We start from the raw sequence: 23,414 nt of genomic DNA, 5'->3' as shown, positions 1-23,414 counted from the left end.
GTGTTAATAAATCCAGCACAATCCTCATAGAATCCTTCATAGTTCTGTCACAGCTAGAAGCCTCAAATAATTCTGCTTCTCTGGCTAAAGAACAACTTGTCCTTTACATTCAGAGTGTTGGTAAAACTGGGTACTTAAATGGCCCTAAAGATGTTTCACTTTGCTGCCATTGCAGCGATGAACATCATACATGGACTCTTAAGGTATGAAAGGAATTTTCTTCAAATAATTTTGAATTTATGACGAAGCATTTCTCCTCCTTTTTGCCAACCATGTCTAATCGACAAAAAAAAAAATTATCCAATAGGAAAGAATTTTCAGCATACTGGGAACGCAATTATCAACAATGCAACATTCTACGGGTGCTATTTTATCATTCAAGAGCCTTATACAATGATTTTCGTCCACCACCTGACAGTGTGTTAAATTTAAATTCTGTTAGTGCTGCACTAAAAGAATCGTTAGTAATAAGTCCATGCAGCGAAGGAATTGAACAATTGTGGGACCGTATTTGGGCCGAAAATGAATGTGGTACGGAAACCGAGATATGGCACGAGTTCAACATAAAACATGGATTAGGTACTTTTTGGTTTTTTGTCTATCGAAAAAGTATTCTTAATGCTATTATTTTGCATTCACAGAATTTTAGCAGGGGATCAAGTCAAGTCTGGAAGTGTTACAGGATGGAAGAGTCAGCCTACAATTGAAAAAACACAGAGTGCATTACCATTAAGGTATGAGGTAAAGTAATAGAGTATGCACATTGTCTAATGAGAAGTACCATCTTGTGTGAATGAATCCTGTATAACAGCAATCCTTTATAGTTCTGTCACAGCTAGAAGCCTCAAATAATTCTGCTTCCCTTGCTAAAGAACAACTTGTTCTTTACGCCCAGAGTGTTGGTGAAGCTGGGTACTTAAATGGCCCTAAAGATGTTTCACTTCACTGGCATTGCAGCGATGAACATCATACATGGACTCTTTAGGTATGAAAGGAATTTTCTTGAAAAATTTTTGAATTTATGATGAAACTTTTCTCCTCCTTTTTGCCAACCATTTCTAATCGACAAAAAAAATTTATCCAATAGGAAAGGATTTTCAGCATACTGGGAACACAACTATCAACCATGCAACATTCTACGGGTGTTATTTTATCATTCAAGAGCCTTATACAATGATTTTCATCTACAATTTGTATTGCCTTTCCCGAACTTCTGTCAGAAGTTGAATCTATAAGTCATGTAAGTCACATGAGCAACAATTGAGATGCTTAATGGTGTTGTTTTTCTTTTCTCAGTGTAGGTTAATAGTAACATTGGATCTGAAAAAATTCTTGGTTGGGGCATGACACTGTATAAATTGTAATGATTGGATGGATGACATGATATTTCTATACTTCATTCGGATTCCCGAGACGGTATTTTATATTTAAAAAATTGAAGTGCATATCTGGGCTCCCTTCCTTTCCGTAGCCCCGTTTCCCCTTGACTCGTAATAAGCCCGTAGGGGGTCATGCCCCTACTGTACGGTATATATAAAAATAACATATACCGAGGTTTGGAGGGCTCTGGCCGGAAAGGGGACGTGGGGGTCCGCTTAGTCCGATGATGTGTTCACGGAGGGCTCTGTGGCTACCCACAAATCCGAACTAAAGGTTAATCGCTCCTGTAAAAATGTTCCAAATCTTCAGCTCTTCTTCCGGCTTCTCTTAGCCAATCACCGGGTAATCTCCCCGGTGGGTCAACAAGGCAGTGTCTCCCCCTGCCTGGGTTGACGGCAACTTTTGAAAGGGCTATTGTGCCTTTTTAAAGTTGCAAAAATAATTGTAATGTGCAGAGAATTGCCAATAAATTTTTTTTTAGAAAATATTTTTTTCCAAAATTCTTTTCTTTCATTGTCTGTGTTAGCTGTATTCACACGTTATCCACTTGTTTTTTTTTGCTTTGCTTTATTTGTTTTTGTCACCTTTGATGGTAAGCATTGTTTCCATTGGTTTATCGTTTATCTGTAAGCATTCTATTATTATTCAAGGATCGAACCCTGGATGTTCAGCATACCGCGCCGATGCTCTACCAATGAGCCATGAATCATATGATGTCAAGTTGGCTTTCTAGTTGCTTGTGGACTTGCATTTACACTTAGAATAAAACTGAAATGCTATTCTGCAATATGCTCTTCAATATTTATTCTTCTTCATTTTTACACATTTACTGAGGTTTGAACCAAGGGTAACAAGTATCGCAGCTAAAGGCTCTACCACAGAGCTATAAACCTTTTGAAAATAATAGAAGATAAACATATAATTTTGAAAGACTGCATAAACATCCTAGACGATAACATATGATATGCGATAATAAAATATTTAGATATATCTCGTGGCTCAATGTTAGAGCATCAGCGTTGCACGCTGAATGTCTGGGGATCGGTTCCCATACGAGTAAAACAAAATACAAAATTACTTCAAAAAATATCCAGATATTACACGTTGTTCTTTGAATCTAAGTTGAATAATTTAAAGAGTGTAATAAATAATAATTGAATACTTGCAGATAAACGATAAACACTGCTTACCATCAAAGGTGACAAAAACAAATAAAGCAAAACAAAAAAAAAAAACAAGTGGATAACGTGTGAATACAGCTAACACAGACAATGAAAGAAAAGAATTTTGGAAAAAAATATTTTCTAAAAAAAAATTTATTGGCAATTCTCTGCACATTACAATTATTTTTGCAACTTTAAAAAGGCACAATAGCCCTTTCAAAAGTTGCCGTCAACCCAGGCAGGGGGAGACACTGCCTTGTTGACCCACCGGGGAGATTACCCGGTGATTGGCTAAGAGAAGCCGGAAGAAGAGCTGAAGATTTGGAACATTTTTACAGGAGCGATTAACCTTTAGTTCGGATTTGTGGGTAGCCACAGAGCCCTCCGTGAACACATCATCGGACTAAGCGGACCCCCACGTCCCCTTTCCGGCCAGAGCCCTCCAAACCTCGGTATATGTTATTTTTATATATACCGTACAGTAGGGGCATGACCCCCTACGGGCTTATTACGAGTCAAGGGGAAACGGGGCTACGGAAAGGAAGGGAGCCCAGATATGCACTTCAATTTTTTAAATATAAAATACCGTCTCGGGAATCCGAATGAAGTATAGAAATATCATGTCATCCATCCAATCATTACAATTTATACAGTGTCATGCCCCAACCAAGAATTTTTTCAGATCCAATGTTACTATTAACCTACACTGAGAAAAGAAAAACAACACCATTAAGCATCTCAATTGTTGCTCATGTGACTTACATGACTTATAGATTCAACTTCTGACAGAAGTTCGGGAAAGGCAATACAAATTGTAGATGAAAATCATTGTATAAGGCTCTTGAATGATAAAATAACACCCGTAGAATGTTGCATGGTTGATAGTTGTGTTCCCAGTATGCTGAAAATCCTTTCCTATTGGATAAATTTTTTTTGTCGATTAGAAATGGTTGGCAAAAAGGAGGAGAAAAGTTTCATCATAAATTCAAAAATTTTTCAAGAAAATTCCTTTCATACCTAAAGAGTCCATGTATGATGTTCATCGCTGCAATGCCAGTGAAGTGAAACATCTTTAGGGCCATTTAAGTACCCAGCTTCACCAACACTCTGGGCGTAAAGAACAAGTTGTTCTTTAGCAAGGGAAGCAGAATTATTTGAGGCTTCTAGCTGTGACAGAACTATAAAGGATTGCTGTTATACAGGATTCATTCACACAAGATGGTACTTCTCATTAGACAATGTGCATACTCTATTACTTTACCTCATACCTTAATGGTAATGCACTCTGTGTTTTTTCAATTGTAGGCTGACTCTTCCATCCTGTAACACTTCCAGACTTGACTTGATCCCCTGCTAAAATTCTGTGAATGCAAAATAATAGCATTAAGAATACTTTTTCGATAGACAAAAAACCAAAAAGTACCTAATCCATGTTTTATGTTGAACTCGTGCCATATCTCGGTTTCCGTACCACATTCATTTTCGGCCCAAATACGGTCCCACAATTGTTCAATTCCTTCGCTGCATGGACTTATTACTAACGATTCTTTTAGTGCAGCACTAACAGAATTTAAATTTAACACACTGTCAGGTGGTGGACTGAATAACTAAACAATAAATAATTGTTTGTTAAAATTCTATACTTATTTTGAATTCTTATTTGAAAAGTTTAGGTACCTGACTGTGTTTGCCTAATGCCAATTCATCCTCATGTTCAGTTAGGGATGAGTTTGGAAAAACCTCCTTCACTGTTTGGAAACTGTTCCGTTCCAATTTTTCTTTTCCCCTAGCTGAGCTTGTAGACTCAAAATTTGAGCTACAAAACACAAATCAATCAAGGCAAATAAATAGAATCATTGCGTATTAGGCCTTACCATCCTTAGCTTTGCTGTTATCTAATATTTTGTGTTGTTCCAATAATTGGGCCTGCAGCTTCATAATTGGATCTAATAACCAATAATTAATAATTGAAAACCAATATAATAATGTTTACACTTATCATCCTTTTGTTGTATTATCTTATCCATTTCTCAATTGTTCCTACAGCCACGCGTCATTCTCTCCATCCACACTACTGAACTAACTGCGAATGGCATCCAATGGACTGAAATTGCCTACGCCAGTAATAACGAGTCTGAGCGGTAGATGGCTACGTGTCGGAAAAAAAGAAAAAAGTTTGATTTTTTTTTTTTTTGCCGAAATTTTTTTTTGTGTAAAACGGATTGCCATAAGTGGGTACAAAAACGGAAAAACTGTTCCCCCAACGGATGCAATTTCTTAATACGAGAACTCTTACCCCCTTGAGGCCCAAATACCTACCTATTAAGAAACGAGGCAGAGCACTACTTTTCCCTAGGATTCCTGTTGGAGTAACAGCAGTAACCTGAATACGGTGGGTAAGGGTTTTTCTCATTTTGAGACCAATGCTCGGTTTCAGGTGAATCATAAAATATCGAAACCGAGCTCTATTAATCGTTTCAAAACGCAGCACCGCCTTTTAAACGTGACTATCTGCATAATTTTATTCTTTTTTGTTAGTTTTTTACTAAATTTTTTTTTACCTTTATTCATTACTTATATTTTCTTTAGTTTATTTTTCATTATTTATTTTATCAGTATCCAATTGTTGATGAATGTTGTGTTGTTGACAAGATGGCTGATGATTGATTCGTCTCCCACGAAACAACTTGCTTGCAATGCTTTTCAGCGTGCCACTCTGTTTCGACTTGTGGATAGTACTTCGTTACGTCATGCTCCACATGAAGTTTTTTGCACAAATCGCAGAACGCATGGCCAGTCATTTGATCGATGCCAGCTTCCACTTGATAATGACCTTTCCACCAAAAGTATTCGTTATAAATGGTGTCATTAGCATCAACTATTTTCAAGAATTCAGCCAGTTTCTCCGGTGTGAAATCGAGTGCGTTGATGACTGAATGATGAGGTGCGATGTGACTATAATTAGCTCCTCCGTATACAATTGGTACAATGTTACGTTTTATAATCTCGAAAAACTTTTCCGTGGCATAATCAGTGCATATGGAATTTTCGAATGATAAATAGAATTTATATTTCTCTTCGAGCATGGTGTAGCACTCCGGATAAGATAGCCAGTGATTATCGTTTCGTGGGCAAGTAAAATTGCCGCATCCGCCATAGACGTCAACTGGAATAAATTTCTGCAGTTGCCGGACGTAGGTTTCTCTCAAACCGTGTGTATCACAATGCGATGACATCCAAGCCACTAATCTGGTTTTATTGGCGACGTAGTTTTTGGCCAAAGGTAGCCGCATTCGCTCAATCATCTTGAATGTTTCTTCAGTTGTCTTTGGAGCTGTTGGTCCAGCTTCAATGCGTCCGTAGAGCAATTTTACGTCTGAATTAAGTCTGTAAGTCATAGTCCAATTGAAAATATTTCCCAGGACGTAGACGTCGATAGGCATGGTAGTAGGCGACTCCTGCGTTAGAAAAATGAGACGCTGAAAATCTTGTCTATTAAAGGCAGGTAGATGAGTTAACCACAATTCGTGCATGTGCACAATAATGGCGTCGTAGCTTTCGAGAGGCTGCCATGCGGACAATGTTGCGTTATCAAACAAGATACAATCAGAGACTTCACATCTATGTTGGACGAATGGTTCGTAACCAAACCCGAAGCCAGAAGTCTCAATCCTATGTGCACTATTCCATATTAAAATCGTTTTGTTCTTCCGTGCTGAAGCAACTTGATCAAACAAAAGGTAATCGGGTAAACGTTCTGTAAATTCCGTGACGTCACCTCCAAATAAGACGATTGCGATTATCACGTGAAAGAGCAAACACACCAACAGGAACTTGGCACAGCGCAGCTTCGACAATTCATTACCAACTTGCTTCGTTTCGACTGCGCTATCTTTTAATTTGATGGCGATTTGGGACATTTTTTGTTTTGCAATATTTGTAGTCGACGCAAAGCTATGTTTTGAAATAGCGTTCGAAGGGAAGTTTTCTTCGACTAACTGCCGATTAACCTCTGCTGAAAGATAAGCGCGTCCGAAGAGATGTTTCTGCCACAGGTGATATGCTTAACTGCTGTATTCCTGTGTTCAATTGAATACCCGCTAAACACATTTTCTGAGCACTGACGAAGGGACCTCCATAAGGGCTTAGTAACTGCTTCCAGGTGTTTCAGTCTGTTTACTATCGTTTTAAAATGACGTAGAATTCAATAGGTTTAAATAGAAACATCCAGCTGTTTCACATCCTTTGTTAGCTGTTTGTAAAGCATACATTGTGCACCATATTTTCGGTCGTGTCAACAACAGTTGTACTTGACGCTCAATCCAAATGTTTCATTTTCATTGGCTCTTTTCATATGCTTTTTTCATCAATTCCAAATTAGTCAGTAGTTGACCGGTGGCTCTGTAAAGTATAAAACGACACATGAGAATTATTCCGCTAAAGTCGGGTTTGATCGTATCCAAAATTAATTTTCAAGAATAAAAATTTTTGAATTTTCTTAGGTAATTGTAAGTCCAAACTCGATTCGGGATTTTATCGTTTCATCACAGACCGCAGAGACCATAACACATCAAATGACAAGTCATTTGTCAAATGGTTTTCGTCCAGTTATGTTTCCGGATAAAGGCCATTTATGCATTTGCAAAAGGACAGGAAAATACCGCATCTGTAAGCAAAACATTTATTACTTCGACTGAATAATCATGAAAACCATACGGGTGGGCAAAAACATCAGTGAAACTTTTTTTGCAGATAATTTTGGATGGCTGAAAGTATTTTCATGTAATTTTAATTACCATTTATTTTATAGGCGGTCGAATTCGGCTATGCCTCGTGACAAACCGGTAGCACAGCGCCAATGATTTCACGCGGTTGCTTGATCAGAATTTTTTCACGCGGTCTCGGGCATACCCGTTTCAATCGCGTCCACTTTGGCTGTCTGCCAGCGGATGAGAAAACACCACACATAGTTCCGGAACACAATATACGTAATTGGAAAGGTCATTTGCTATTGTCCCACCGGCCGACTGATCGACGTGGGTTTCGACCTAAAACGGGGTGAGGCTAGTAAAATGAAATTGTTGCACTGATCAAAGACCAGTATTTCAAAATCAGAAAAAAAAAGAAAAATTGTTTGTTTCGACTGGAATGCTTGTTAGAGTTCTTCAATCTTCTACACTATGCCATGCATCTAAAATTGAACGGTAACCGTTGCAACAGGTTACGCAAACGTAATCGATTGTATTTCGAAGCAGCTGAACTAAACTTAGCCAATTCCGTCACACTCGTTTACATTTCCTGAAAATAAATATGTGAGAATAAAAAAAAAAATACAATTAAAATTGAAACTTTGTACCTTGTTCCTGCTTGCTTCTTTTGTCAAACTACAAAAGTTAGTATAGTAAACTATTGGCAGTTAACAACAAAGGCTTCCTTATGCTGAATAATTGATTTTAATCATCTGATTGGGTAATGAGGGCTACGCCTCGTTTTATCCAATGGCTATGTGGTATCTTAGTCGGTAGCTCCAGTGACATAACGAAGTTAGTAGAATGGCCTGTCGTTGAAAGCTCCCCACGTCGCTCGGACGTGCGATAAAGAGGACAGGTGTATGTTCCACGTGACTCCAGTTGGGTTGCCACCTGGTTGCTATTTCCTTTTAAATGCTCGGATGGATTTAGCCATAGAACAGGCATCTCTTCCCATAGAACTTTGGGACGTTGCTCCGTCAATGTCTCCTCGTCACCGTCCCAGCGAGCTCCTACGAGGTACAAACCGCGAACGTATACACCTTCCGCCGGTGGTGTATCAAGATTGCCAACTTTTTGGGGACTCATAACTCGGCAATGGTGGTAGAGGCAATCAACTGGAATTCGATTTTTACGTGCAGTTGTCTGCAAAGCGCCGGTCAGAAACGATTGGGGGAAATAGAAAGCCGGCAGCCAAAAAATGGCAGGTTGTCCGTCTTCGTACCAGGACCTAAAGAATTGCAGCCGTTCCAGCAAATCGCTGAAATAACCTCGCATGGGCTTTAGACTAGGATAAGATGCTGCTTTCCAGACGGCTGGGACACGATTGCTGAGCAATGCTAAAGAAGAAACGAGATTTAGTTCAACCAAATATAACAGAAGAATGAAGAATATGTGGGATAACCTTTGCCTGTCGATTCCAGCTCTGCTGTCATTGTCACATGACCACAAACAGCTCGTTGCAATGATCCAAGATTAGTTCGGATAATTCCCACTAAACGATTGTAACGTCCCATTTCTTGAACCAAAACTGTGTTCAATGGTTTTAGATAGTTGATTGGGAATTTCTCTTCAGCCAAATCAAGATCGAAGCTTTCAGGTAGCTGTTGGATCAAATCTTGAATCATTTCGTTTAAGATTGCATCTGTAGGTTTTTTCTGAGACGAAACCGGAGGTGCTGGTGCAGATTGCTGTTGCGCTTTCTCTGCTGAATCTTCTTGAATTTCTTCTCCACTGGGTTGTTCACCATCTCCGCTTTCGTCAATGCCGGAAGAATAGCAACCTTGAAGCGCTAGAAGACTGCTAAGCAGATAGTCGCCTTCAAGTAAATCACGCCCAATAGTAACGTTTTCGTGCATGCCAAAAACGTTGGGTGCTTGCAAAACTGGTAAACGTTGAACTGCTTCCAAGAAACATTCATAATCAGCCGAATGTGGCAGGTTATACAGCGGATGAACCGGTTGCACGAGAGAATAATTGGGATTTTCGACCAACTCTGGATTGCAGAAATCAGCCAATAGCGTGCTTAACGTACGGCGATCCCAATCGTCCGTCACTCTTCCACCGTAATGGCATTCTCCTACCAAATACTGCAATGCTTGGTAGGGCACTTGCTCGTAATCAGTTACGAAGATGCGGATTTGTTTCAATGAAATTTGTAGATCAGAGTCATCAAAAGCGTAAGGGATGTTCCAGCCAATGGCACCGTAAGTTCGTCTTTCTTGTACTAATGCATGGAAAAAACAGAGAGAATAACTGAGCTTGCGTAGAGTCAGCATTTTATGAGTTGGCCATTCAAGCTGATCCTGCTGTTGAACAAGATCATCCAACGGATCCGGATTGAAAGTCCTCAGTACGTTTTCTTTCAACCCGACTGGAGGCTCGTTCGTAATTTTAACCCCATTCTGTAGAATAGAAACTGGAAAGCTTTCCCATGGATAGCTGGTCAACCACAGGCGAAAACTGGGATGAAGAGATTGGCTGCTTAGCTTCTGGCAAATGCGTTCCAATGCTGGCATCCACGAGGCCGCCAAATGACAGTTTTGGAGAATCACCCACTCTCCACTGCCTATAGCCTGCTGAATTTTTTCTTCGGCCAGGACGCCTTGTCCTTGACCAAGAGAAACTATGTGCAGCGTCCCATCGCCAGCACGATGCTCTTCAGCAAACCTAAGTAAGCAGGCCATAGGGTCAGCGCCAGCGGTCAGCAAGAAGATTAAGGGCGTTGTAGAATCCGAATCCGCAAAAGAACAGGACAAATCGAACGGAGGTGGCTGGACAAATTCTTCGCCAAGTTGTTCAGCAACAAACGTTCTTACCATCCGAACAATTTTGCTAGGTGCCAAATAGCGTAGGAAAAGGAGTCGCTGGAATGGTTTCCATTTCATTTTCCAATCTTCTGGTAACTCCATCTCGTAAGGATTGATTGCATCAGCAACTGATTGCCAATGATTTCCTTGTCGCATCAGGGAGATATTGACGTCTATAAACGGTGGTTCGGTTGCCAACTGACAGATTTGATCCCACGTCTTTAGACTTAGCCATTCAGGACATTCGGCTGCTACTCCGCGGGTTAGACTTTTGCTACCCGTGAGTAAGAGATCGATCTCGACAGCGGACATTTCACCACGTTGAATCATGAGTGATGAGGCCAGCGCCATGCTGAATGGAAGTTTGTCTTTCTCAAACAGGCTGCGACAAACATTTGTGTATAACGCACGATCAAAGTGATTTTGAAGAATCTCCAGACGCTCTTCTACACGTTCTGGGCGAACAGAATTGCGAATGGAGAAAAGGAATAATCGAATAAACCACTTCAGGGAATCTGTAAAGTTTCAAACAAAAAAAATGTTTAACCTGTGGATAATAAAAAACCAAGACATTAAAACTTACACTGGTACATCGGACTAAGATTGATCAGTTCAGCCAAACAGAAGAACAGTACAGCTGCATGCTGAGCCACGGGCATGTAAGCCTGTCTTGACTGTTCCATGCGAATTGATGTTTCTGCGGCCAACTGTTGCTTTGTAACAATTTCAGCCGACAAGACTTTGGATTCATCCAAAACTCGAATGGCCGCTTCGTCTTCCAACAGGTTACCTCCTTTACTCAGCGTAGCCAATATCTGGTCCTCTACCTCTTGCAAGGCTGTACGACATGCTGCACCTTCCTTCACTAGTTTTTGGCGCATCTCTTCCAAATCTGGCCGTTCTTCAGCGACCACGATACCAAGCAACTGGTCTTCTAAACCTTTTAAAGTAATGGCGGCGTTAATAACCAAAACTTTGGTTGTAACTTCTGGCAGGAAATGAGGATTTCTTAGTTTGCTAGTCATGTATAGCTGGAAGTCGCGGTGATACTCAACCTAGATGTGAAAGCACGAAAGGTATTACATTCCTGGATGTTTCCATAACATCGCAATAATCACCATTCCATCACCCAGCTGAATCATTTCGACTCCGCCTTGCTTTTGGATGGAGCGTGACAGAAGAGGGTCTAATGAAGGGTCTAATTCTTCCCCAACTTCTTCAATTAGCACTGGCCGACCAGAAGGGATCGTTTGTTCCAGTTGACGAAGAAGGTCAGCTTGTCCAGCTCGTAAAATCACTAAGCCTCGACCAAGTTCCCAGCTTTTGAGCCATGCATTTGCCTGGAAAAGTCATATAGTAACAGGCAAAACAAAATTTTAATCTCAGAACAACCATCACCAACCTGTCCTTGAGGATCAATCAACAGCGGCCATTTCTTCTGATGATAAACCATGACTGCATTATCAATCGAAAAACTGTCTCTAGGAAGGCCAGATTCAGTCCAGCCTTCAATCCGAACGGCAGAACCGAGTGTGTCCGACAAGCTGAACCGAGCTGAACATGGTATTCCCAAATTGGTAGTAAACTGGACCCAATCGGCTGTGCACTTGTCGCGGAAGGCCGATGTCAGCGGTCCCAGATAGGCCATAACGGCAGCCGAGAGCATAATATCTCCAGTTAAGTTCTCTAGTTTGTCCATCAACTTGATTTCCGCTTCAGACCAACGTTCTCTCTCTGTTCCTAATCCACCAATCAAAGCTGATGCGCGACTAAGTCTTTTCGAGCACATGTCAACATCGTCGGATAATTGTTGGCGCTTTCGGCATCCTTCGGCATAATCATCCTTCAGTTGGGCCAAGCGGGCCTCTAGAACTGCTAGCTGATTTCGTTTCAAATTCAACAAGTTCATCGTTTCTTCAAGACTGGCTTCGGCTGAAGCTAATCTTGCCTTCTTCGGCATAACAATCTTGGCTGTTCTGTTTTAATTGAAAAAGCTGTAGTGAACTGTAATAAAAAAGGTAATGTATAACGATTACTTGTCATAAATTTCAATGGCTTTAACCCATTTGCAAAGTCCTTCTGCAGCGCTGGAGGCTTTGGCCACTACGGATGGCTCAAAATCTGGATTGGGTAGAAATTCTGTGCGAATTCTTTGCATAATATGGGGTGGGATGCTATCCTTTTTGTATTCTTTAAATGAAGAAAGACACAATTATTTTACTTCCCTGACGTTAAGCAAATAAGTTCCTACCTTTAAGCTGAGTAAGAAAGCCCAAATCGTTGAGTAATTTCTTGCTAGGTCCCCAGAAGTCAAGGATCTAATCAAGTATGGCTCATTATTGGTATACATCATGTAGACTTAAATATTCTAGGGTGGCTTACCTTCTTACCAGATCCATCAGGATCTAGAATTTTTTCTGGTTTGATATCTTTCATGACACATACAGCAGCCATTACAGTTTTGATTACCTTGGGTGGATTCTTCATGGATTTGACCAACGTAATGTCAGCGGGCTTGAGAGTATCGAGCGCAGCCAAAGCAGCTACAATTTTAAAAGATTACATTAATTTAGAGTAATAAAATTCTAATGGATAGTTCCGACAAGGAAAATTTGGTGGGTGTCTTGGTTACAATAATGCTTTGGGCAAATCAAATTCTACACATAAAGAGCTGCAATTACTGACCTTCCAAAGCAGGTAATGCTTCAGCCAAATCAGCTTCACATTCAGCTTTTAATGCTTGCGAAATGGCTGCTTCTTCATTTGCTGCAACTTCATCAGCTCGAATGAGTGTAGAAGTTTTTTCAACTTCACCAGATTCTTGCTGAATGGTTTTCATCATAAGATCCGTTTGCTTGGAGGCTTCGACAAGTTTGGGCTGGAGTTCGGACAATTCGATTTGCATTTGATTGACCTGAGCGGATGCTTCGGCCAGACGAGACAAACCATTTCGGTATCTCTCAATTGCTTGTCTGATCTGTTGCTGCTGCTCCAACATTAAGTTGCTAAATCCAGCGAGTAATGATAAATACGATGCAGGAGTGACGTAGACTGGCCGGCCCAACTTTAATGTAAAAAGGTTGGCATATTTCCTAACTCAAAATAACCATTACTATGATTCGGCATTCACACAATTGTTTGGAAATCATTACGTAGCTGTCATGTGGAAATATTTACAGGCTACAACGACCTTTCGCTTTGTTTCAGCAGGGATTTCAATCGTCTCGACCGTGCTCACAGCTACATTTTCTAAAGCCTCTTCAGGCCACGCCTATACAACAAGAGTTTTCATTAGATCATGGTTATTTTGTCTTAAATGAGAAGAATCAAGTTACTTCAAACCAGTCGATGGTGCAACAGTTGATCAAAGAGGGAAAATACCGGACACTGTCACGTAGGCTGGATCCAAGGGGACTGTAAGCCAACACCAAGTGTAAATGATCCTTGCATTGTTGGGCAAAATAAGTCATTAATGATGCAGGACTGCTTTCCATTTGCGGTGCACTCTGGCGATTTTTCCTAACCAACTAAACATGTCGTGAAAATGGATTTAACCGTCCGCCTTTTTAACGATAATATTAGTTTTACTTCAATTAATTCTTGTTTTTCCTCCACGGAAAAGATATTAGGTACTAAACCACTATTGAGCATAGAATCGATGTCTTGAAGAAAGGCAGCATTATTTAGTTGGGAGTCCAAAATGAGAAAGACAACATCACGGCCAAGACCACCAGCCGTTCGCAATACACGCTTCACATCTTCCCGCCATTCATTAATTCCTGGGAAAGGCAGAGAAAGACATTTAGTTTTTTATCGTGAAAAAATTTGCATGTTTGATTACCATAATTAGGTTTTGCAGTCGGCTGAAACAGCGTGTATCCTGCCATTGAAGCTGCCAGCTTCGTTAGGGATTGTCTTCCCGATCCACCTACTCCAATAAGTAATGCATGGCCTCCCGAAATTCGCAACACTCGGCTTATGCGGCTGAGGTGTTTCAATACATATCTTGACAAAGAAATTTGTTATTTCTTCCATTTGCTTTAGCGTAAATGAAACCTTAACAACATACTGAAAAAGGATGAGATTCAATCGGGTTTTGTTAGTATTATTATAATCTGTGATATAGCTCATGATGACGGAGTCAAGGCGAGGAATATCTGTAACCTCCTTGTAAATTCTGTCTTCTTGCAGCAAGTCCGGTACAGTGTAATCTCCAAACATTAAGTTGTCTAAACTCGCCAACGTGACCTGGCGAATCCCAAGGAATAATTTATTATTTAAAGCAAGTCGAATTGTGCTATTAGTAAATACTCTGCCATCTGTGCGTCCAAGATGTTCAAGTAAACTGTCAAAGTTCTCACGAAAGTGGGTGCGGACGCATTCCCGCAGCATGTTGTATAACCAATTGGTGTCATTCTCGTCAACTAATCGATCACCAAAGACTCTTAATACTTCGTGAATCCAAAGTCTGGAGACATAGATTGAAAGAAAAATTGAAATTAAAACAAAATTAAAATTGAAAGAAGAGTAAAAGGGTAACCGTAGGAAAGTCTTGCGATTCTCAACGGCGTCTTTATGAATAAGACAACAACCATGGATAACTCTGGCAAAGTCTCTCAAACTAAAAACATAGTGAGCCTTAGAAGGAGTAGGAAGGAGTACTCTTAATGCTGCACGATAGATCTCTAACGTGGCGGATACGATAGAACCCACGAGACTGAAGACGTCTGGTGGAAATCCACCTTTCTAAAAAAACGAATATTCAACAATGAATGTCCAATTTCAAGAGGTTAATGACCACAACTTACGCTCAAGTGTATTGTAAGGATGGTGCTAAAGATGTGAGTCATCGTCGAATCGGAGAATGGATTAATGGCAATAATATGAAAGTGGCGTAGACAACGTGGAGATATTTCTTGACGACTGCCACCTGGAGGGCCCATTGCGCCCCAAATTTGAAGATCTTGTATATCAAGAAGGTTAGCCTCTTTTCGATCATACCTGTAAAACATTAATTTTATCGTCGAAATATAATTTTAACCTTTTCTTTGCTTATCTCCTTACCATTGATGATAATCAAAGTACTGTCGGAGAAGTTCAAGGGATGGTTGAGCTCCATAAGTTTCTTTAGCCGGCATATTGAGATCGTCTACAAAAATTAAACAACGTCGGCCAGCAGGAGGGCCATAGATGCCTTTTTTGCGTCGCTCCAATCGGCTGAGTATAAGATCCTTTCAATGATAGATTCATTTATAATCACATAGGGCAAAACAAATAAATTTATTTGTAATATTACTTGAACTTGGGCGGCGGATGTTTGAGCAGTGAATGTCATACAAAGAGAAGCGAATTCTTCTTCACTAAAGCCACTCATTTTTTCCTGAATGCAAAGCGATTTTCCTGTTCCGGTGGGACCAACAAGAAGGATTGGGGTACGACTTGCCAAGCTCAAGTCCAGCAGATATGAATACCTTGAAAGTAAACAATAAATGTTTGTTAACAACTTCTATTTGTTAACAAAAACATACCTGGCAGTGTCCACAGTTGGAATAGTAAGTTCTCTAAGCGACTTGGCGTCAGGAATGGGGATGTTACGAACAGTTTCGGCCCACTGACGCCACTGTCCTCGTTGTTTGTATTCATACACGTAATCGTAAAGGGTTCCATCAGAGGGTAAATGACATTCCCACCGGCCAGCGCTCGTTGGATAGGGAAACGCCTCACTTTTACCTATGCAAACGTATTAGAATGACTTAACTCCATTTAACGTTTACACCGTGTGTCAATGTACCTGATAGCAAAGATCTGATAAACGTATCGAATTTGATCTGACTTTCGCTTTCTAAAGCGCCGCCAACTGTCCATGTGAGAGCAAACAGTATGGACGCCTGTAGCCAGGCACGACCATATCTCACATCTTTCAATCCAGCGCAACTTCGTTGCATTAAAGCTTGTACCATACGCAACAGGAACCTTTTAGTAATACAAATAGAGCAGTTTAGCAATACATTTCCATGAATTTTAAAACATGATAGGATACTAACGAGACTTTGCTGTTCTCTTCAACATTCAACAATTCAACGCCAAATTTGCGGATGCCACTAAGAGATGCCGGAATAAGCCATTGAATAAGGCTAATGAGCACAGGTTCAAGTGCGGCTTTCCAGTTTGCCTATCAAATGTAAGTTAAGTTGGCATTAAACAATTCATCCCCTAACACAAAGTTCAAATTTTTTTTTTACTGTAAAGGATTTAAGCCATGTGTGAAAAAGAGGTTGCCAGCCAAGATCACCAGGATCAACGTATACCATACCGCAACGAGAAACGGTGGCAGGTGACGCCTATCAGAAAGCAGAATTGTAATTGGGATAAGTCATTTGCTATGATTTAACGCTTATTGAACCTGTGCGAGATCCATAACTTCAAATATACAGGACATTGATGGCGTGAGACCGATTATCTCACCAGACGCTAGACAAAGTTTCTTGTTGTCATCGAGTACAGTGTTGAGATTTTCGATCCAAACAGCGTCTACAGGTCCGTCAAAGATGATCCATTTGCGTGTCACCGATTCTGATGTTGACAGTTCACTAAATGAGAAAGAAAATGAAGAAGAAATATGGAGGATAACGCACAAGATGAAACTACCGAAATATTAGCGACACAATTCCATCAACCCATTCATGGGTTACGGGATCGAATTGACCAAATAGCAGTCCAGGTGTGACGGCTTTTGGGTTCAACGTACGATAAATAACACCGGTCTCGTCATTATCCTCCAATGAAAGAATATTTAAGGCCGACGCCAAAACCTGTTAGTTAATTACAAAATTCATCTTGAGGATATCTGAGAAGTGCAATAAGTTAGGATTCTTTTTACCTGTATTACTGTCGATTTACCTCCCATCGGCCGACCTACAAGCATGAAACCATGTCTTACTAACATCATCTCGTACATTTGGATGACCTTCTGGGCAAACTTGTCCGTTAGCAGCAAATCTCGTTCGTCACAGGCCTAGTCGATCGAATAATTCTTCTGTGATTAAAAAAATGTGGACGTTAAGAAAAATTAACATAAAAGTATACCTGTTGAATAGCCGCAAGTAAAGCATTGTGTTTAGACTGAGGGAGAGGTATCTCGGGGAACAAGTCCGCAATAATGCCGTGAAACAATATTAAATCCCCACTAAGGAACTTGGGGAGATTCACGTCCATCAGTGATCTCTTTTGTTGAGCATGGGGGAGAAAGTTTTACGTTTAGAAATTAAACACTAAACAATTTGCTTCGTAAAATACACAGATTGTAACTTACAAGAATCAAAGAATCTTCTGCGTCACCCGGCGACTGGACTTTAAGATTACCAGCAGCTACCAAAACAGATTTCACAGCACGCATACCTGAAACACGGCACGCGAAAAAGGAAACAAAACCCGGTTTCCCGAAAATTAGAAAGAAATGAATGATATAGCGTTTTCGACATTTGATACCGTAATCGTAGTGACTCTGTGTGGACAACTGTTCCGAACAGAGTTTATAAGTGGTGACAATTTTTGTGGCTAGATTGCGGGCATCAGTGAATCCATATGAGTACAATGAGATTTCTCCAATCATGGAATAATCAGGAATCATCATAGCCACAGTTCGAAACAAAACCTGCATCCAACAAAGTTATGTTTTGTTTACGTTTTTAGCTAGACTATGTACGTAAACTTACCCTCAAGTTATCAGGCAATTCCGAACGACCTGCGTAACCTGGATTCATTGTTACACATACAAAGCACATGGGATTCAATTTCAACTCAACTCCTTCGAAAATAAAAGTCTTCATGTGAGACTGAATGGCGTGTAAAATGGATAGCATTTGCTGAGCCACCACCGACAACACTTCAGCCTCTATTCTGTTAAACTCGTCAAAACAGGCCCATGCTCCGGAAGAGGCCAGTCCTCTGAAAAACTACGCGCAAAAATTTAATAGCAATTGAATTTTCAATGCCATTATTAAGAGCTTACCTTTCCCATGGCTACGTAATCCAGACCATCAGAGCAATTAAATACCAGGCATTGGACAGCAAGAGCTTTGGCAAGATCTTTTGTTGTTTCAGTTTTGCCAGTGCCGGCAGGTCCCTCCGGTGCGCCACTCAAATGTAGATGGTACGCTCCAATAAGAGTTCGGTAGCCTAATATTAGGATGAAGAAACACTAACAGAAGAAATCGAACATTTAATTGCAAGGAGCTCTTACAGCGATCAGTTAGCGGTGTTATAACCAATCGTGACGTGTTTCCCAGATACTCGTACGCGTACTTCAAAGTTGCGTTGATCATTCGGACAAGGATTTCGTTGTTTTCGTCTGCGTAATACCTGGTGAAAAGATAATTTAATTGAAATAAATACATATTTTACTAACAGAAATTTACTTACCGTAATTGAGAAATCCAACTGAAGTTATTTATGTCAGTCACGTTGTTCTCTATCAGCTCATGCACCAGGTCTCGTGTATGGACCTCCGTTACTACTAAAGCGCCCAACGTGGTACGTGTCAGTTTAGCTAACGGCATCTTCACAAGCGATGCGCTTTCATTTAATTTACTCTGTACACAACACAAATGAAAAAATATTCTTGAATATCTGTTGTCTAGAAAAGATAAAATACTTACGCATATATCTTGGTAATATTGCTTTAAGGCTTTAGGCCCTTGAATAATGGCATGGGTGATACCGGCTGCCCATTGAACTTGAGCAGCACACAAGACAGCTTGTCCGGGTGTTTTGGCTACCCAATCGTGTCGACTAGATTCTACACAGGTACGCAGTGATTGTTGAATTATATGTCGACATGCATCAATCATAGCCTCCTCAACCTTAGCAACAGACAAATCAGTCGATTATGAAAAGATTTTAAACAATGGATGAATGGCATTTTACCTGGAGCAGCCAAACTTCTACGCTTCCACGGGCATCTGCAGTCTTTACAGGGTTAACGAAGGGGACCCGCTCACCTTGCGGGCTGATCATTGCGTGGATGACATAGTCCTCATCAAACTCTAAGGAGGCGATTCCTTCAAAGACCTTTTTAAGGTGAGTCTGAACCCTAAGTGGATCCTTAGTTTCCGACAATATATCCAACATTTCCTCGTTTGAAAGGAAAAAGAATCTAATATGTGAAGTTCAGAAGTTTAGTTGGTTAAAGTAGCATAGGTTTTGATGGCAAACCTTGCAAAATAGAGCCGCTTTTTGTCAAGATATGCATTGACACCAAAGTTGATTTGCTCTAGGAGTTTTGAAGAATGAGCCAGTTGTTCCAACATCCCTACAGATCCTGCTGTTTGCATCACGTTTGGATTTGAAACGAGGGCGCCCATTACTCCGTGCCAAATTGCGTCCACATTCTGCACAAAAATGAAAGGAGACCATCAGAGAACCGCGTGGATTCTTGTACTTCATATAGTAATGCCTTGAAAAGAGCGGCCTCATCAGGCATCTGGTCGATGATATTAGGCGAAGAAAAAATCGGGTCTAAATAAAGCCATTGACTCTGAACTATTAACCACTCCTCAATAGTTTGCTGGATTCTGAGTAAAGTGGCCTCCCATGCCAGTAATTGTTCTGTTCAATATGTCAACAGTTAAAAACCTTGGCGATAACAATGAGTTGGATTTCAACAAATACTTTCAACTGGGCGCACAAAAGGCGATCCTTTCATTGTTTGTGTTTTAATAAGGTGATCGTCTAGAAGGGCTTGGATTTCATCCACACCTGCTAAAATAGGCGTGTCTGTGTCTCTGTAAGGAGAAGAACATTCTTTAAGGCGAATACGAATAATATACGTTTGTACCAAACAGCTGTACCTGTATTTGGCGGTAGAGAAAACTACGACATTCCATTCCTCAGCCATCGATTTCATGCCTTTTTCTAGACTAAATTCCTTGCTGGCAGCCCCACTGATAACTTCAAATCTGTAAACAAGGTGGGATCGAGTTCTTGTACGTTAAATCGTAATAAGACTGGAATTAGTAAAAAATTTCACTTTTCTAAATAGGGCATCAAGCCGAGATTTAAGAACTTTCGCAAAGTGGTTCCAGTATTTGGTTTCAGATCTTTGGCTACCAGGTCAGACATGTCTTTCTAAATAAAGTATTCAAACATAAGTTGAAACTTTAGTGGTTATCATGTCGACAAAACAAACCCAGTGCCTGTCTCGTAGACCCGGGTTGCAAATTACTCCGACTATAGGCAGCTGAACCTATGTTTCTCGTTAACAAAAAAATTCGAGATGAGAAGGTAGGTTTTTATGCCACATGTCTTGGTATCACCTTGAATTCTTTAACGTCATCCAAACCTCTCTGACACATCTTTAACGATGCTCCCATTTGATTGGCCCCTTCGTTGGCTTTTCTTGATTGCGCATTACCGGCTTCTAATTGTTTTCCTCTGGCTCGGAACACTTTCTGCAGTCGGAACATTTCCCTAGAGGAAAAATACAATTTGTTTGAATGTGGCTAAGCAGAAGGGTAAACACATTACCTTGACATTTCATCCGTTTGATTTTCAATATCGTCAGCATTTAAATTATGGAAATCCCCATCTAACCATCGTTTAAGTAGTTTACGCCAAGAGTTAATGCTGACGTAAAGACGAATGTAGGGCTCGATATATGTGTTGATTTCGGCTATTTCCGGGAAAGATGTTATAGGGTACTTTAGCTGAATTTCTTCTTGAGTGATCCAATTAGCTGTGCGTTGGATTTCTTGGACTTTGCGAGACATGGCAGTAATGTCTTTAACGTAATACTCAACCGAATCCCAGTCTCCACAATTGTTAAAATGCTTCATCTTCACCTTCAATCGTTTTAAATCTTTCTGTGTTTTTTCTAGCACTTCTTGATAGCGGTCTTCAAATTGCCTCCGATATTTGGCAATTAGCTGTTAATACAATATAAATTTAGTTTGCCTTTTAACAGCATGAACGAACACAGAACTAAACCTCAGCGCCATCATCAAGCATTGGAACAATTTCGTCAGGTCCAAAGAAGGCTTGGGAAGACCGGATGACGTCAGCTTCGGTGTATGTAACAATGTCCGTAAGCCGAACGAAAAGTCCTTTAAGTGCTGTCATGGAGGCGATAAGATCATTCAGAGGTTTATTTCGTGCCTCCTCTAGATAGGCACTACGACCAAGGAGTTCCATCGTATTAGAAGGAGGCTGCAGAATCTGCTTTTTCATACGATCCAGTTCACCTAGCAAACTTTGAATCGAAACAAGTTAAAATCATTGTTTTCCAACACAAAATTTAGATTTTAAGCTACCGACTGGTTTCCTTACGATACTGCCCGAGTAAACATTCTTCTAAGCGAGTTTTGTTACACGTCAAACGACTAAACATAACGTTTTTTAATTCTCTGTTCAGGAACCTGTTAGCAGGGACAAGATTATTGGAAATTATTCAAAAAATAAACAGCATGACATTGTCGACCTACCATAGACGGTGATGAGGTTCGATTTCCCACAGAAGGCTCACCTGTTTCATTCGCGAACGAATGTCAATTATTGCGGGGATACATTCATCAATACTGGGTTCTTCAATGGTCAAAAGCTCATCCATTTTGGCCGTCACTTCCCCACGAATTATATCGCCAAAACGAGCCTCTTTAGATCACAATTTTACATATTTAGCATTTAGCAAACAACTGTGCATTCATGATAATTACCACATTCTGTAACGTAGGCGTCCTTCTCTTGGCAGCATTTAGACGTAAAACACCTAATACAATCTTCGAATATCAATTGTACGTCGGTTGGGATGGTAAGTTTTAGGTTGCATTTTGCAGGAATATCGTCGACGTCAAAAGGTACATTGTCAATAATCTTAAAATTTTATACGATTGATAATATTAATACAGTATTACAATTGATAAAACTATTCTTGAATCGTCGAAACGAAGCACGTGGTGTACCTTTTGTAGCAGACCTCTCAGAGATTGTTCAATGTCGTCTGCCGTATTAGTAACGGTTATCTGGTTTTCTTCGCTGCAGCCAATACCAATAGATATTGGAACGAATGTAGGACTTTCAAGTAAAGTAGCTAATTCTTTCATTAATCTTGCACATGTTTCTTGTACCTATTATTTTTTTTAGTATTAGGCTAAATTTGACCAGGAAGATGGCAAACCAACTATAACCTGCAAAGAAAGCATGACACACACAGTAGCATCCACCCTGGCTAACCGTTGAACCGCCGTTGGGCTACTCTTTGTTTTAATCAGTACTTTTTGGCGGACACCGAGTGCAACCTGCTTGAATTCGTCAGTTGTTTTTGTCCACACCAACAAAATGGATTCAACCATATCCTCAAGTCGTACATACTGCTTGCTGCAACGTTGACACATTAAAATTTAACAGGTATATTACGACATAATGTAGATAATTTGTTTTTCTACCTAGGTAGACCTTTCAATCGAATGCTGCTCAACTTTGATCGCAAATGAACTGCCGGACGATGTATCAGAGGATGACATCGAAGTAGATTGCGTTGGATAACCCGAAATGCCTCTTTGAAATTGTTTTTACTATTATCCAGTACAAGTCCATATTCTACTGGTGGTATTAATGGAAATGCTAAATTGATTGGTTTCAGGTTTTTCAGGGCTGAGCAATAATCTGAATCAACTTCTTGCAACAACTCATCTATTAACGATGGATTCCGAGTCTGTAAGCCTACACGCTGTATCAACCGGAATCAATATGAGTTTAATTCTTCTACGTAAAATTATCACACTTACCTTGAGCAACGATTCCTTCCAGGCAGAGGGAAATGGAACAAGTGACTTATTCCCAAGAGGAATTATAGCTGTAGGATTAGCTGGATTTTTGTTGGCTGGCCGCTTTTTCCGTGAGATATTACCGTCGTGGTGAATGCCTTTCCAGGCATATCGATCAGCTATTTCACCAATATGACGGAAGAAGATGGCCCGTTCTTTATCTTTCTCTCGGATTTCAGCCTTCGCCTCGGAGAGTCGTTGCTTTTCACTGGCCTGTTGTTTAGTTTTTCGCCTGATCATTTTACCTGCACTTTTTTTTGTGTTCTTCCTATCTAGGTCCTGAACTGACCATTCTGGCAAACATTTGCATACACTGATTATGTCAACCTGGATTAGTATCTATTACGTAGGCACTCACCTTCTCTAAGAAAAACAAAATATACCTGCTAATTATTCGATGATTGACAGAAAAACAGCCAGTCCATGAAACTGACGTTGTTGGAATGAAGAGGAAGGAATAATTCCAAACACAATTAGGTAGGTCGGATGTTGGAT

General features: G+C 40.3%; 2 protein-coding genes and 3 long non-coding RNA genes across 7 annotated transcripts; 2 read left to right on the top strand and 3 right to left on the bottom strand.

Annotated features, from left to right (window-relative positions):
- Positions 1 to 34: 34 nt before the first annotated feature.
- LOC130696891 (uncharacterized) lies at positions 35 to 1,792 on the top strand. Of its 2 annotated transcripts, none has more exons than XR_009002734.1 (5): positions 35 to 203; positions 308 to 579; positions 642 to 734; positions 825 to 985; positions 1,088 to 1,792. It is a non-coding gene; the product is annotated as an uncharacterized LOC130696891 (long non-coding RNA). The 2 variants fall into 2 exon arrangements; XR_009002735.1 differs by having other exon boundaries at positions 812 to 985.
- Positions 1,793 to 2,803: 1,011 nt separating this feature from the next.
- Positions 2,804 to 4,612, bottom strand: LOC130696899 (uncharacterized). Of its 2 annotated transcripts, none has more exons than XR_009002743.2 (6): positions 4,418 to 4,612; positions 4,221 to 4,359; positions 3,967 to 4,150; positions 3,812 to 3,904; positions 3,561 to 3,734; positions 2,804 to 3,458 (listed from the first exon to the last, which is right to left on the bottom strand). It is a non-coding gene; the product is annotated as an uncharacterized LOC130696899 (long non-coding RNA). The 2 variants fall into 2 exon arrangements; XR_009002742.2 differs by having other exon boundaries at positions 3,561 to 3,721.
- A 543-nt stretch (positions 4,613 to 5,155) lies between these two features.
- On the bottom strand, positions 5,156 to 6,207 carry LOC130697073 (alpha-(1,3)-fucosyltransferase C-like). The gene is made up of 2 exons (XM_057520180.1): positions 6,066 to 6,207; positions 5,156 to 6,001 (listed from the first exon to the last, which is right to left on the bottom strand). The coding sequence occupies exons 1-2, from the start codon at positions 6,114 to 6,116 to the stop codon at positions 5,156 to 5,158; spliced, it is 897 nt and encodes a 298-aa protein (XP_057376163.1). The 5' UTR covers positions 6,117 to 6,207.
- A 1,483-nt stretch (positions 6,208 to 7,690) lies between these two features.
- On the bottom strand, positions 7,691 to 23,172 carry LOC130696392 (dynein axonemal heavy chain 12-like). Its single transcript, XM_057519480.2, has 52 exons — positions 22,881 to 23,172; positions 22,539 to 22,822; positions 22,281 to 22,470; positions 22,056 to 22,220; positions 21,810 to 21,966; positions 21,579 to 21,747; positions 21,408 to 21,512; positions 21,085 to 21,346; positions 20,626 to 21,023; positions 20,415 to 20,568; positions 20,288 to 20,344; positions 20,129 to 20,226; positions 19,950 to 20,057; positions 19,771 to 19,883; positions 19,556 to 19,707; positions 19,315 to 19,490; positions 19,027 to 19,255; positions 18,759 to 18,962; positions 18,523 to 18,692; positions 18,344 to 18,462; positions 18,113 to 18,279; positions 17,817 to 18,056; positions 17,590 to 17,755; positions 17,414 to 17,499; positions 17,188 to 17,325; positions 16,982 to 17,116; positions 16,750 to 16,913; positions 16,505 to 16,691; positions 16,344 to 16,442; positions 16,146 to 16,273; positions 15,893 to 16,074; positions 15,630 to 15,831; positions 15,398 to 15,572; positions 15,166 to 15,332; positions 14,910 to 15,102; positions 14,642 to 14,847; positions 14,413 to 14,569; positions 14,171 to 14,349; positions 13,943 to 14,106; positions 13,690 to 13,880; positions 13,437 to 13,628; positions 13,254 to 13,372; positions 12,787 to 13,193; positions 12,484 to 12,644; positions 12,353 to 12,419; positions 12,138 to 12,291; positions 11,504 to 12,077; positions 11,220 to 11,441; positions 10,685 to 11,156; positions 8,697 to 10,616; positions 7,900 to 8,631; positions 7,691 to 7,841 (listed from the first exon to the last, which is right to left on the bottom strand). Exons 1-51 carry the CDS (start codon positions 23,157 to 23,159, stop codon positions 7,997 to 7,999), a joined length of 11,838 nt encoding a protein of 3,945 aa, XP_057375463.1. The 5' UTR covers positions 23,160 to 23,172; the 3' UTR covers positions 7,691 to 7,841; positions 7,900 to 7,996.
- Positions 22,054 to 23,245, top strand: LOC130696399 (uncharacterized). Its single transcript, XR_009002620.1, has 2 exons — positions 22,054 to 22,174; positions 22,237 to 23,245. It is a non-coding gene; the product is annotated as an uncharacterized LOC130696399 (long non-coding RNA).
- The last annotated feature ends 169 nt before the right edge of the window (positions 23,246 to 23,414 follow it).

This window comes from Daphnia carinata, chromosome 5, assembly GCF_022539665.2.
Source record: "Daphnia carinata strain CSIRO-1 chromosome 5, CSIRO_AGI_Dcar_HiC_V3, whole genome shotgun sequence".
In the NCBI taxonomy this organism is placed as follows: domain Eukaryota; kingdom Metazoa; phylum Arthropoda; class Branchiopoda; order Diplostraca; family Daphniidae; genus Daphnia; species Daphnia carinata.
The sequence above is the reverse complement of the archived record's forward strand: the minus strand, read 5'-3'. Positions and strand labels throughout refer to the sequence as shown.